The 15,889-nt window shown below is 39.1% G+C and overlaps 1 protein-coding gene across 1 annotated transcript in view; it reads right to left on the bottom strand.

Moving 5' to 3' along the window:
* tmx3b (thioredoxin related transmembrane protein 3b) overlaps window positions 1-15,889 on the bottom strand; it is a 61,199-nt gene that overhangs the window by 9,414 nt on the left and 35,896 nt on the right. Inside the window, exons 15-16 of the mRNA XM_062985350.1 lie at window positions 10,602-10,670; window positions 8,714-8,920 (exon numbers count right to left, since the gene is read on the bottom strand). Coding sequence (XP_062841420.1) covers window positions 8,714-8,920; window positions 10,602-10,670 — 276 coding nt within the window. The remainder of the gene's footprint in view (window positions 1-8,713; window positions 8,921-10,601; window positions 10,671-15,889) is intronic.

Here is a 15,889-nt window from a genome sequence, read left to right as displayed (position 1 = left end):
ACTCAGTAAAAAGTCATTCCACAAATTTTTTTTTTACCCAGGAGATACCACTCAACACTTATCACTGTCTTCCAAAAAAGCAAAGAAAGCCTGGTGTATTTTGCTATTACTATAAAACACTGGCCAAGCTAGTGACTGCTCTAACATCTATATACATCGATCAGCCATGACATTAAAACCACCTCCTTGTTTCTACACTCACTGTCCATTTTATCAGCTCCATTTACCATATAGAAGCACTTTGTAGTTCTACAATTACTGACTGTAGTCCATCTGTTTTTCTGAATGCTTTGTTAACCCCCTTTCCGTTCTTCAATGGTCAGGACCCCACAGAGCAGGTATTATTTAGGTGGTGGATCATTCTCAGCACTGCAGTGACACTGACATGGTGGTGGTGTGTTAGTGTGTGTTGTGCTGGTATGAGTGGATCAGACACAGCAGTGCTGATGGAGTTTTTAAACACCTCACTGTCACTGCTGAACTGAGAATAGTCCACCAACCAAAATATCCAGCCAACACTGCCCCATGGGCAGCGTCCTGTGACCACTGATGAAGGTCTAGAAGATGAGCGATTGTCTCTGACTTTACATCTACAAGGTGGACCAACTAGGTAGGAGTGTCTAATAGAGTGGACAGTGAGTGGACACGGTATTTAAAAACACCAATAGCACTGCTGTGTCTGATCCACTCATACCGGCACAACACACACTAACACCAGTGTAACTGGTGTCAGTGTCACTGCAGTGCTGAGAAGGATCCACCACCCAAATAATACTTACTCTGTGGTGGTCCTATGGGGGGCCTGGCCATTGAAGAACAGGGTGAAAGCAGGCTAAAGAAGTATGTAGAGAAATAGATGGACTACAGTCAGTAATTGTAGAACTACAAAGTGCTTCTATATGGTAAATGGAGCTGATAAAATGGACATTGAGTGTAAAAACAAGGAGGTGGTGTTAATGTTATGGCTGATCGGTGTATATATATATCAGTTTGTTTACATGGACCTATGAAATGGTTTCACATCCCCTTTCAATTTCTAATACCTAACTGGCTTACAAATTGCTAATAAAATAATAAGCTTACTTTGTTGTTGCAGGTACAAATGAATACTTATTTCAGTATTTGGAGTCTTGAATTGTCATTCTTAGAAATGTATGTACTTATTATTTCATCTAGAGGAATACCTCACGTGGTACAGTGGTACAAATTATTATTTCTATTAACTAATAATTATGCCAACCAATCTTTGTTAAAACCTGATTTATTGATGCACTTCTTCTGGAATTAAACCTAATTATTTGTCTCAAGTGTTACAATCATCTACTAAGTCCACACCAGACCTCACACCTATTTGAGGAAGTATTGTGCAAAGCCCAGAAAAACCCACAGGCCCTCTGTGGGTTATTTATTTTCAGCAAGCCGATAATGTGATAATGAAGGCTGGTTCAAGGTTGATAAAATATTACTTTAACTGAAGTCTAATCTGTAAACTCCCTGCAGCACAAACCTGCCATGATTAATTCACTCCGCTCACCTGTAACAGAATTCCTTAGCCACTTTCAAGCACTAGTTCTCTCTTTGTTGACCCACCTCAGCATTAACCCTTGGCTAAAAACAAACCCACTTCCTAACGATTAACCTCAATAGTCAATAGTAATTTATTGTTTGTTGGGGGGTGGAGGGTTTGTGATTCAATTACAACCCAACAATAATTACTTTCAATACCAAGGAGTGCTTTAATTCACATACGCCACAGCAACTTACCAAAATGAACTTATTAATTTTCCCTAACTGCTTTATTCAGGTCAAGGTTATTATTAAAGCAGAGGTATACCCCTGACAGCGCACCAATGTGTTGTGACCATACATTCAGTTCCCCTTACCCAGAAGTAATTTAGAGCAGCCATACTACCATGTTTCTGTGCAATATTTTACCAACTTCCAATCCGGAAGTGAAATGCTGTCGAGAGCTCGCTAGGTTTTCGAACACACCCAATATTTTCTGCATGCAGGCTTCGACCAACATGCAGAAAATATTGGGCGTGTTCGAAAACCTAGTGAGCTCTCGAAGGCATTTTACGTCATCCTACACGTGCTCCCAAGAAGTAGGCTGTTCGAATTCTTAGATGCCTTAAAATGCTCCCTGATAAGCCACCTTGAATCTGAACGTGACAGAATTACAAGGGAGCATCAGATGCTGACTTAGCGGTGAAGGCAATCCCAGCATTCAGTGCAGCACAACTTTTCTCACAAAACAATAAAAACTATGGCGGACGGTGCAAGTTATTTTCAAACGTAAATAAATTATTGAGTAAGTTATTATTGCAAATTCGGGCTTGTTAGTTGACATGCTAGCGCGTTGTGCCACCTCATCCCATTGGTTTGAATGGCATGAGGCTAACTGTGTTAGCTTAGTAAACGAAAACTGATGGAATCGCGCTCTAAGTAGCGTGTTCGAATAATCTGCCTTATAAGTCAATGAATTATTAGAATCCTCTCTACTTAGGTAGCTGCCTATGCGGGCAGTAAGACAGCGAGGCAGCTCACTAGGTTTTCGAACAGACCCATTGTCTGCACTGTGATCGAATAAAGGTACAGAGCCACATAAAGCACAAATACACAATGTAAAAGGCCCACCTTCTGTAAAGATTGGCAGGGAGCATGAGTTACAGCATCATGCCCATGACATTACTTTTATGGCTGGCATAATTATAATTTGGGAGAGAGGTGTGTTTGTTCAGCCACTTTTCCATGAAAGCCATACTTGTTCAGTATTTATTTAGTTTTTTATTTATTTAATTTGTTTACAGGGTATCTAGTTCTTGGGTCTGAACTTGAACTGAAATTGTTGGAACTCCTGGGAAGATTGGAAAGCTCACCATCTGAAAACAATCCTCCGTATGATAGAACGGTAAATTAGCTTGAAGATGGCCTTAAAACCCTTTCCCAGACTGATAAGCAGCAATTTATTTTCTGGCTTATGGTTATGGCTAATGACATTTCTTCTGGGCATGATGTACACACATATCTCAGTGCCCCAGATCACCAGGCTGTCAAAGGTTCTGCTTTTAAAGAGGTAATCACACTTCTTGATAGATTTATCCTTAAGTAAGTTATAAGTAAGTTAAGTAACACCTGGCTTCTAATTATAATTAGATTATAATACTTGTATTATAATACTCTCTTTATAATTGATAGAGTAGGAAGGGTGAACTTATTTTTTTCCCACCTTTTTAATATATAACAAAATGTGATTTTGTATCTATATTTAACTGACAAAGGTAGAAAGAAAAAATTTCCAATGTTTTTACTCACCAACTTAATTGTAAACGTGAACAAATGTTTTAATCTAATGCCTATATACTAAAAAAACGGGGACGTTTACCTTTTTGATCTATCACCTTTACTATTAATGACATTTTTGTATATATATTTTGTTTATGCATTTTCTCCCCTTTTTCTCCCGACTTTTTGCGCGTCCAATTGCCCAGTTGCGTCATGCTTCTCTCCACTAATGCCGATTGCTCCGATTGAGGAGAACGAAGCTAACCCACGCCCCCTCCGACACATGGGCAGCTGCCGTATGCATTTTGTCACCTACACCAGATGAGAACAGCCGCGGACCAGCTCTGCGTACGGAGACACACCCTGATCCGCACTCTCTCCCCGTGTCTGTGCAGGCGCCATCAATCAGCCCAGTTGCATCAGTCATGAGAGAGTCCCTATTCGGCTCAATACCCCACCTTATATGAACAACAGGCCAATCGTTGTTCATGTGGCTGCTCAGTCCAGCCGGCAGGCAGAGCTGAGACTCGATACGATATATTCGAGAGCCCAGCTCTGGTGTGCTAGTGCGTGTTTTTACACTAATTACACTTTTTAATCATTTAGGAACAGAGGACACTAATTACTGCAGCTTTGCAAGTACAATTTCTGCTCATTCCTGCTTGATACAAGACTTCAGCTGCTCAACAATCTGTGGTTGCCGTTGTCTGGTTGTCCTCTTCATGAAGCATAAAACATTTTTGATTGGAGACAGATCTGGCCTGAGTTCTGGGGTATAGCTTAATTTTTGCATAAGAAAGATTCAGTATGTATTTATTGATGCAGCGGTGGACTGTGTTAAGTCACAAGAGTTTTGCAAAGTACTCCTGAGCCTTTTCACAATCTTAAATATGGTAACCCTAAATTATTTCAATGATCTCCTTTTATACCCAGTTATGATAGTGTAGCATGTAGCATGTACCCTAATTATTCTATAAACCTTTGACTCAGCATGAATGACTCTTGTTTTTATTGCATTTTACAAAATGGCTCAACCTTTTTGCAAATAGGGGTTGGATCAACTCTAACCTTGGCGTTTATCACAATGGTTAGTATCAGGGTAATTATGGATATAATAAGCTAAGCTTGCAGACCCCAGTACCAGCTGGAAAACATCATTATTGCCTAGACATTTGTTTGAGAGCCTGTATTTTTTTTACTGTACCCAAGAACTGATCTAATAATAGTTGTTTTTTCTTTAGTTCAGCTAGAGCAGCTGATTTTTCAAACGTAATAGACAGCAATAGGTATTAAGCGGCAATGTAATATAGTGTCTAAACTGACAAATGAATTACAAATGCCTTGAGGTCTGGAAGAACGATTTTTTAAACATCTTTAGTAAGAAAATCTAATATAAAATGTCTGTAGCAACATGCTGCCAGATGAGTTTAGCCCCATTGGGTATAGCAAACTGTACCACGTGAGGTTTTCCTCTAGATGAAGCACATGTTTACTTGATTCAGTATGTCCTACGCTATTACTGAAATTGTCATGAATTGAATAAGGAAGGGGGTATTACTAAATATATTAAATGCATCACTCATATTCATCTTTCCCCTAAGGTGTGTAAGCTAGCTATTGTTAAGCCTGTCCTAAACAAACCAAATCATCTAATCTAAAAGATTTTGTCTAATATTGAAAAACTGTTGCCCAACAGCCATCATATTTTCAAAGTAGTTTTTTGGTCCTGAAGCATCGTAGTACAAATTTAGTGCCATCCAGCATGCTTAATGATCAAAGCGAGCTTAATGATCGAACAGATTGTGAGCTGTTGGACTTGAGTTAAGCATTTAATACAACTGACCATGAAATTTTATTGGAAAGGTTTTAAAACCTTATATATAGAGCCCAGGGATATGTCATTTGTAGACATAATGTTGACTTTTACTTAATGCTGACGATATGCATCAGCTCAGCCAGACAAAGGAACAATTACTTTGTTTTTACACGTGTTTTTGGAGTTTAATAATACTATAATATATAAATAATAATTAATTGTTCTCACTTTACGTTGTGTAATTTTCTGTTAAATTATCTGAAATCATTCATTGTGACATATTCAATACTGTATTTCCAACAAATATCCAACAAGAGCAATAAGAATTGTGAAGTACATTGTTTTACAGCAATATACAGTACACTGATCAGCCATAACATTAAAACCACCTCGTTTCTACACTTACTGTCCATTTTATCAGCTCCACTTACCATATAGAAGCACTTTGTAGTTCTATAATTACAGACTGTAGTCCATCTGTTTCTCTGCATATTTTTTGCCTGCTTTCACCCTGTTTTTCAACGGTCAGGACCACCACAGAGTTGGTATTATTTAGGTGGTGGATCATTCTCAGCACTGCAGTGACACTGACATGGTGCTGGTATGAGTGGATCAGACACAGCAGTGCTGCTGGAGTTTTTAAATACCGTGTCCACTCACTGTCCACTCTATTAGACACTCCTACCTAGTTGGTCCACCTTGTAGATGTAAAGTCAGAGACGATCGCTCATCTATTGCTGCTGTTTGAGTTGGTCATCTTCTAGACCTTCATCAGTGGTCACAGAACACTGCCCACGTGGCGCTGTTGGCTGGATATTTTTGATTGGTGGACTATTCTCAGTCCAGCAATGACAGTGGGGTGTTTAAAAACTCTATCAGCATTGCTGTGTCTTATCCACTCATACCAGCACAACACACACTAACACACCACCACCATCTCTGTGTCAATGCAGTGCTGAGAATGATCCTCCACCCAAATAATACCTGCTCTGTGTTGGTCCTGGGAGAGTCCTGACCATTGAAGAACAGAATGAACGGGGGCTAACAAAGCATGCAGAGAAACAGATGGCCAACAGTCAGTAATTGTAGAACTACAAAGTGCTCCTATATGGTAAGTGGAGCTGATAAAATGGACAGTGTGTAGAAACAAGGAGATGATTTTAATATTATGGCTGATCAGTGTATGTTACTGCCTTGACTGCAGACAAAAATAAGATGTAGTGGTGGTGATACCTTCACTTTATTTTAAGGATAAAAATTTTTTGGAATTACAATGAAACACATTACTGAAAAAAAAAAAACCAATATAATCATTTAATTCATAATGCAATGAGGAAAATGAAACACTCCCAAATAAAAATACCAAAAGTGTGTCATTGACAGTAATCACTAACATTGTGTAACTGCAGTAGGTTAGCAAACTTCATATGTAAAATACAGAAGAAAAATCCAAGCAAAACAGTGGAACAATTGTGTGAAAAGTAAATGTGTTGTGTGTTTTGGAGTATAAAAACAGTACATATATGTATATTTATGTCATGACCTCTGTAATATTACAATAAGCACTTCCATTTCTTTTCTGGATGTTTTCTGGATATTTCCTGAACATCCCAGCTGATTTAAATACACTACATGGCCGAAGGTATATAAACACCCTTTGAAATTAGTAGCGTATTTTAATTAAGCCACACCCACTAATAGCATGTGGGTAAAATCAAGAATATATATAATCTATATAATATCCATACACAACATTGGCAGTAGAACAGGCCACACTAAAGATGAGTACATTTAAGCATTGCAATGTCATAAAACACCACCTTGGTAGATTCTCTGCCCTGGTAAAGTAAGGATATTTTGAAGTGGAAATGTCCGGGAGCAACAACAGCTCAGCCATAAAGCGGATCGGTAAGGCTACACAATCTCACAGAGCGACAGTGATAAAGCACATTGAGAGTAAAATGGTCTGCATTCAACAGAAGCAACAGAAGCATAAAATCTGTTAGTCAGGCACCTTTTGGATTGGGTTTCCAGGGTTAAACAGTTTTACTTCAGTGGTGAAGAGCAGACGACTACTGGAGTAAAGCAGTAGAAACTTGTTCTCTGGAGAACTTTACAATTTGGCAGTCTAGGTTTAGTTAGGTTGGGTTAGTACAAGGCCTGTCCAAACCAAAGCTGCATTTTAATCACATGACATTCGATGGATTGCAACATTAAAAGTTCTACAAATCCTAGAGCCTGACTCATTATGCAAAGTGTAGGATGCAGGATGGATGGGACGTTAACTCCATGTAAATGAGCATTTTTTAGGACTAATATCATGCACAAGCATTTGGGGGGTGTCTACATACTTCTGCCAATGTAATGCATAGTTAAACTTGGCAACAGAATATAAAGCTAAGACCTACAGTGAGCATAACATAAAATCAGTGCATCAAAACAAGAGTGTATAGTGAACTGGGAGACATAAAAAACCAGACTCAACTGCTATACAGGACAATCTATGAAAGGTGGCTCAAGATTTAAAGTCACTTAGTCCAAATATTTGGCGTAGTTTCTCCTCCCACCCCCAAAAAATACCCATCCCACCCACTCTCTCCCCTCAAGAAAACCTTAAAATGTAACAAGTCAAAAAAACCAACCATTCCATTAGTATTGAATTATACAACTACAGTATACAGTTGAAGTCAAAAGCAGTTTACATACACTTGTAGGGTAGATGTATGTCATGGTTGCTCTGGGATGTCAATGACTAATGCAGCTCTGCTTTTACTGTGACCAACTGATTAAAACAATCTAGCCTGGTGATGGAGATCTGTGACGTCTCTGCCCACATACATAGGGCTGGCTTGTCTGAACCCATTAAATAAAGCAGTAGTAGCTCAGTGGTAAAGGTACTGAACTAGTGATCAGAAGATTAATGGTTCAAGACCTGCCACTGCCAAGTTGGACCCCTGAGCAAAGACTTTAACCATTGGGGCACTTGTTGCTTTATTTGCATGGTAACCTCTAAGCCACTAGTAGTTCACAGCAGATCAATAGATATATTCGAACCATCACTATAATTCTATGGGTATAAAAACTACAGGCATGGGCAAGTAAGCTATGGGCAAGTAGAATGCAATGCTGTATGTATGTATATCCATTCAGGTGGCCCAGCAGTCTAATACACTAGCCTGACCAATCAACAGGCACTATTGATCGTGTCTTAGGGAGGGATGGTCAGTCTAGGTTTCTCCTCATTGTTGCTGAATGAGGATGCTGTATGGTGAATGTGTTGGCATGTAGAGCAAATCATGACTTTTTGTATGACTCCCTTTGAGAGACCACTGCTGTTTGGTCTAAAAAAAAAAAAAAGGCGATCGGCCATAGTGTCACATGACTGCCGTGTCATCTATGTGTCTTTCAAGTGTATGTAAACTTTTGACTTCAGCTGCATGGAAAAAAACTAAGAGAAACTCAGTCAAACAGAAAAATCGATCAAACCAGAGCGGCTCAGAAAATCGAAAACCGGACACGTGTTAAAGGTCTACATCGCTTATTCTCTCATTCATCCGTGCGTTAATCAAGCTTTTTGTGTGTTGTGCTCTTTTCCTCTGTCTCGTCTTCTACCTCGTCTTCATCTGCAGCCTCGAGGGCCTGACGCTGTCTTTCTTCTTCCTCCTCCTCATCCTCCTCGTCAGTCAGCCCTTCTCTCTTCATCATCTCGGTGTCGTCATCGGACTCGGCAGTGCAGATCCCGTAGCACATGAGACTAATGACGCCTAAAGGAAGGCCGAACAGGAAGCATGCCAGCACAGGGGAACTGCGGAAGACCGACTGACACACACACAAAGACAAAATGACTTTTTAAGTGAATTCATTTTTACAAACAGTACAATACAATCTTTTTTGTATAGCCGTTTCACCCTGGTCAGGATTGGAATGCAGTGAAGCATTTTCTGTAAGCACTATGAACTGGACTAGTGGCTGAAAGTAAATAAATGATCAATACTTGGCAACCCTTACACCCAGGTGTAAGCAACCAATCCGCTTACATATCAAACCTGCCTGGCTGTGGCAGAATGCCCAAAATTTCATCCAGAGGCCTTAGTCTTATTAGAAGAAGGAAGAAAAAGCCCTGTGTCACTGCAAAAGACTTACAGGATGACTTGATGATGGCTGGGACACACGTCCCTGGTAACAATAAGATGCTTGCACACCCTTCTTGACCCCTTTGAAATGCACCAAATGGAATTTGGCCTGCAGTGTTCAATAGTTCTATAGAATGACGAATCAAAACTGTTTGAATTTGAATAATAGTCAACATTTGTCAAGAAAAATAGATTTTTTTTTATTATTCAAGCTCGAAATTGTCAACATAACAAAATTGACGGGATGTATTAATAAGTCCTGTTGTATATTGTCATACTATTTATATACACATCATCATAATATCTTTAAAGATTAGAGGGGCTATACAATGGCCTATGAGCGATGCCCACCATATGAGCCTTTTGTGGGTATACAATTACAAACTGCAGCCCATATGTTGCTTGGTACACTTCAGTACCCCCTTTCCATTGATAAAAAGAGAGAGGGGAGGGCAACACCCATAAGACCCATACTGATCAGATACTGTTTGGACTGTTCTTAGCATTATATGACAATATAATGGTAATGACATCATAGTGTGTGTTGTGTAGGTATAAGTGCATGTACAGGAGTGTTCTTGAGCTTTTTGAAAGAAGCTTTAACCAAACATGAGGTTAACAGCAGCCTGTGGTAAGAAACTCTTCACTGATAAAAGGTTATTGAAGAATTAACCTGCAATGAGCAGGGAAAACTATATAACTGTAGTTTTTCCAAAGATTCAACTTTTCACTCACATATTAATACTGATTATATGATTTCAAAAGATTAAAATTCTTGGGTGTAGGTTTAGACTTTCAGTCCCCACTGTGCTTAGAAGAGAAGTGAACCCAGTAAAGTGGCCGGTGTGCGTGTACACATTACATGCACAGTATAAAAGCCCAGTGTTGCATGATTTATTAACACCTCTGGCACAAGAAAAACACAACTAAGCTCTTATTGCAGTGCTTCTACTGATCCCATATTTTTTATCTTTCACATCTCTGCACATCCTGAGCTATAGATCATAGTGCTAGGTCATTATGAGCTCCACACTGCACTAAAACTTAATCCACATGCTACAATAACAAGAATAAGACCAAAAAGGTCATTTATTCATTTATCTTCAATAACTAGGACATAAAAAAAGACAATAAAGCAATGCAGACTGGACAGAGCACACAACTTTACCACCTAGGGGCAGTTTACTGCAGGTGGGAAGACAAATTCTATGCAAACGTGAGTTATTCATACCAAACTTTATACAGACAATGACTCCAGGCAAAAACCAAGCCGAGAACCCATGTTGCTGTGCAGCCCTGCAGCCACTGGACTGTCCGCCCACGTTGTATTTCACCTTGGATGCTATAATATCAAAGGTCAGACTCACCATGATTGTGGATCTGGCATCATACGCCACACGTCTGATTCTCTGGAATATTCCGTCCCCTCCGTAAGCCTGTCCATATGAAAAGAGACAAAGAGACTGGTGTTACTGCTGCCGGACACTTCAAAGTTTAAAGTTTCAGTTTGAAAAGTTCAAGTTCCGTCTTATGTTGATTACTTGATATATATATAGTTGAACTCATAGCTTTTGCACAGAAAATCATGCTTAGAACAGCAGGTACTAAACAGCAATGGTTGCCTTGATCATCAAAAGGGTTCCGCAGATTAGTCCTAAAAAATTTGAATAGTGCCACTGAGTTATGAGACATCCTTTTGATTTTAATGTAAAAAACGTCTTAATAGTTGGCTACTTTTAAGTCTTGTTATTCACAACCAAACAAAGTGTCCCCGAAAAGCTCCATTACCTGAACCATATTTGCTTTTGATTGCACGAGATCTTCCCAACCAATGATGACGTCTTTTATAATAAAACCTGGTGAAATTTGCACTAGTATTGTCCCTTACGTCTTTTAGTAATATTACTTATATTTAGGGCAGGGCGGTATGACCAAAAATTTGTATCACGGTATTTTTTAAGATTTTGATGGTTTCACGGTTTATCACTGTATTTTTTTTTTTTGTATGACTGGGACTTTTTATATGTCTGTGGCTTATTCTACTGTCATAAGTACATAGAATATAAAAAATTTTAAAATTACAATGTATATAATGAAGGTTTTGAGTACTATAAGGTTTCCTTGGCCCCACAAAATGACACAATATACAGGGTGGGCCATTTATATGGATACACCTAAATAAAATGGGAATGGTTGGTGATATTAACTTCCTGTTTGTGGCACATTAGTATATGGGAGGGGAAAAACTTTTCAAGATGGGTGGTGACCATGGTGGCCATTTTGAAGTCGGCCATTTTGGATCCAACTTTAGTTTTTTCAATGGGAAGAGGGTCATGTGACACATCAAACTTATGGAGAATTTCACAAAAAAAACAATGGTGTGCTTGGTTTTAACGTAACTTTATTCTTTCATGAGTTATTTACAAGCTTCTCTTTGTTTACAGCCATTGACATGTCGCAGAGGTTAACACGTGAGGAGCGGATAGAAATTGTGTTGATGTCTGGTGAACACAGTACCCGGGTCATTGCAGCAGATTTCAATGCAAGACACCCTACGAGACCACCCATCTCCCATGCTACAGTTAGCAAACTGCTTGCCAAGTTTCGTGAAACTGGTTCAGTGTTGGATTTGCCAAAATGTGGACGCATGAAAACATCAGTGGCTGTCCTAGCTTCATTCAGCAAGAGCCCACAGCGTAGCACTCGCCGCATGTCACTGGAGAGTGGCATCAGTCGAACATCCCTTCGGCGGATATTAGCTACTCACAAATGGCACCCTTACAAACTCCAGCTGCTGCAGCATCTCAACGAGGATGACCCAGATCGGCGCACTGAATTTGCAGAATGGGCAAAACAAAAATTGGAACAGCACCCTCAGTTTACGCAGAACATTTTGTTCAGTGATGAGGCAAACTTTTATGTGAATGGTGAAGTTAACAAACAAAACCACCGCTATTGGTCTGACACTAACCCACATTGGATAGATCCCTCCAAGACTGTTGGAACACAAAAATTTATGGTATGGTGTGGTATATGGGGTACAAAGATAGTGGGGCCATTTTTCATCAATGGAAACCTCAAGGCCACTGGATATTTGAAATTGCTACATGATGATGTGTTTCCCTCTTTATGCACTGAAGCTGGCACGTTCCCTGAGTTTTTCCAGCAAGATGGTGCACCACCACATTATGGGTGTCAGGTCCGAGCATTCCTAGATGAACAGTTTCCTGGAAAGTGGATTGGTCATCGTGGGCCAGTTGAATGGCCCCCAAGGTCTCCCGATCTGACCCCCTTAGACTTTTATCTTTGGGGTCATCTGAAGGCAATTGTCTATGCTGTGAAGATACGAGATGTGCAGCACCTGAAACTACGGATACTGGAAGCCTGTGCTAGCATTTCTTCTGCGGTGTTGCTATCAGTGTGTGAAGAGTGGGAGAAGAGGGTTGCATTGACAATCCAACACAATGGGCAGCACTTTGAACACATTTTATAAGTGGTCAGAAACTTGTAAATAACTCATGAAAGAATAAAGTTACGTTAAAACCACACCATTGTTTTTCTTGTGAAATTCTCAATAAGTTTGATGTGTCACATGACACTCTTCCCATTGAAAAAACTAAAGTTGGATCCAAAATGGCCGCCATGGTCGGGTGGTGACCATGGGAGTTTTCCCCCTCCCATATACTAATGTGCCACGAACAGGAAGTTAATATCACCAACCATTCCCATTTTATTTAGGTGTATCCATATAAATGGCCCACCCTGTATAATGAAACCAGTATGCGTGAAACTGTTGCAATAAATACAATTTATTTCATATTAATTTAATATTTAAGTATTGTACAATTACCCTTAGCTCTCCCTTTAACAAATAAAATGACGTTTGCAAACTCCACTGTACAACTTGACCACAGGTCTGTTGTAGAAAAGTGGACAACTTTAAATATCTCCACTTCCAGTTCGCTTATAACGTTGGTTTAGCAACTGAAGTATTTTCTCCCCATAAGACATACCTGGAATCCAGTGTTTTAATTATTGCTCTGAAAGCTTCTTTTCTCGACTGTCTATAGAGAAATATTATATGATTTGCTGCCTACTGAAGCCTACAACTGTTGTATTAACTATGCTACGGTATGGTGGTATTTGAAAAGTCCATACGGTGAGGAGTCAAAGATGGTATACCAAATGTACCATCATACCGCCCAGTCTTACTTATATTAACATTACATTTATGTTTAACATTTCATATTTAATTTAATATATTATTACAGGTTTTAAAACACAATTGTTAGACAAAAAAAATTATCAGGTCATGGTCCTAAAAAAAAGTCCTGCTCATACTCATATCCTCTTCCCCCAGACATTGGTCTTAAGGCATTACTAGCCTAATGCACCTTGACTGGGCTACAGTCACTGGATGACCTCTACTCGTTTCTAAAAACCTTTTGAGTATACTGCTTTTTGTCTCAAGCGAGGGTCAAAATCCCAATAAAAATAAAAATAAAACCTATAGAAATGTGCCGGTGTCCCTTGCACTTCTTTTACTATTAGAACCTATTAGTGGTAAAATGCAAATCCCAGAAAGTAGATCTCTAAACTGCTGTGGGATTTTTTAAGATTGTATGTTTGCAATATTTTGATTTATTCCTTAAGTATACGCACTAGCAGACATGCAAGTTGGTCTCTTAAAATTAGCATAACCTTAACGGTTTTAATACGAATAGTTTATATTGTGCATGAGAAAACCGCTTTATTCATTCTCATAGCTTCATTTTAAAATAGTAATATGGGACCATTTAGGAAAATCATTGAGCTGTTTAATGACCAGTGGGCAGCTTTTAATGTAGACATTTCAAACCTGCTTTTCTTATTCCCTGTGCACAGGAAAAAAAAATAGCTCTCAAATATTTTACTGCATAATTTATTAAACATTTCTCTATTATTGTTGTCCTGTTATTTGTTTTTTTTGGATTTTTAAATTCTGGTACATTGAAATGAAATGGAACACCCTGATGTATGACAATGCCATCTGTTCCATTCACTGGCAAAAACCTGCATGGTCTCCAGGGGAATTCGACTCCATTCTGCTCACATTTAATGTCACCAGTCTCAAAAAGAGATTCAGTTATGGGTTATAGAATTCAGGTTTAATGACACAGTAATAGAGATTTCTATTGTATCCTGTAAAACCACCCATTTTAATAACACTAAGAAATAATGTGTCTGCTCCATATCTGTCTTGTATCCAAATGTAAATTCTAAATGTGGTCTGAATTTGTATTCTAATGTACAAATAGACATTTTTAATGAAACTACATTGACAAGTAAAATAATTAATGGTTAAAATCATAGTCAAGGATTTTATACACGTCACAATATTTTCAAAAATTCGAGTATTTAAATTTGTATGCATGTTAAAAATCTGCTTAAGGTATATAAACATATACCCTAGGCACAGCTAATACCTGATTATATGTACTCAGCTTTATCTGTCTTCTTCAGGTGATATTAATACCTGCCAAAAAGCTTCTGGCATGATTCTAGTTGGATTTTGACCACTCTACTTGGCACAATTGGCAGAATACAAAGACATTTGTTTATCACCTTACTTGTTATTACCTTTTTATCAGCTGCACTTGCCATATAGGAGCGCTTTGTAGTTCTACAATTACTGACTGCAGTGCATCTGTTTCTCTGCACGCTTTGTTAGCACCTTTCATGCTGTTCTTTAATGATCAGGGCCCGACAAGACTACTAGAGAGCAGGTATTATTTGGGTGGTGGATCATTCTCAGCACTGCAGTGACACTGACATTGTGGTCGTGTGTTAGAGTGTGTCGTGCTGGTATGAGTAGATCAGACACAGCAGCGCTGCTGATGGAGCTTTTAAACACCTCACTGTCCCTGCTGGACTGAAAATAGTCCACCAACCAAAAATATATCCAGCCAACAGCGCCCTGTGACCACTGATGAAGGTCTAGAAGATGACCAACTCAAACAGCAGCAATAGATGAGCGATCGTCTCTGATCTTACATCTACAAGGTGGACCAACTAGGTAGGAGTGTCTAATAGAGTGGACAGTGAGTGGACACGGTATTTAAACTCCATCAGTGCTGCTGTGTCTGATCCACTCATACCAGCACATCACACACTAACACACCACCACCATGTCAGTGTCACTGCAGTGCTGAGAATGATCCACCACCTAAATAATACCTGCTCTGTAGTGGTCCTGTGGGGGGTCCTGACCATTGAAGAACAGGGTAGAAGGGGGCAAACAAAGCATGCAGAGAAACAGATAGACTACAGTCAGTAATTGTAGAACTACAAAGTGCTTCTATATGGTAAGTGGAGCCGATAAAATGGACAGTGAGTGTAGAAACAAGGAGGTGGTTTTAAAGTTATGGCTGATCGGTGTATATTCTCAGTAGGGCTCTTGTCAAAACTTTGGGAAGGCAATTCCAAAAGCTTAATTTATCCTAATTAAGCTGTTTCATAACCTGTCTTGATTTGCATTTTGGGCAGTTAAAGAAGATTCTAGATCAAATTTTTATTACATAAACTTCAGTATGGCTTCTTCATTCATCATTTCTCTCACTTTCTACAATTCAGCAGTTTAATTTTCAGCGAGGCAGCTCCAGAGCATTATATCATC

The sequence above is a fragment of the Trichomycterus rosablanca genome, chromosome 23 (genome assembly GCF_030014385.1).
Source record: "Trichomycterus rosablanca isolate fTriRos1 chromosome 23, fTriRos1.hap1, whole genome shotgun sequence".
In the NCBI taxonomy this organism is placed as follows: domain Eukaryota; kingdom Metazoa; phylum Chordata; class Actinopteri; order Siluriformes; family Trichomycteridae; genus Trichomycterus; species Trichomycterus rosablanca.
Note: the sequence above shows the minus strand (reverse complement) of the source record. Positions and strands in the feature narration are given on the sequence as shown.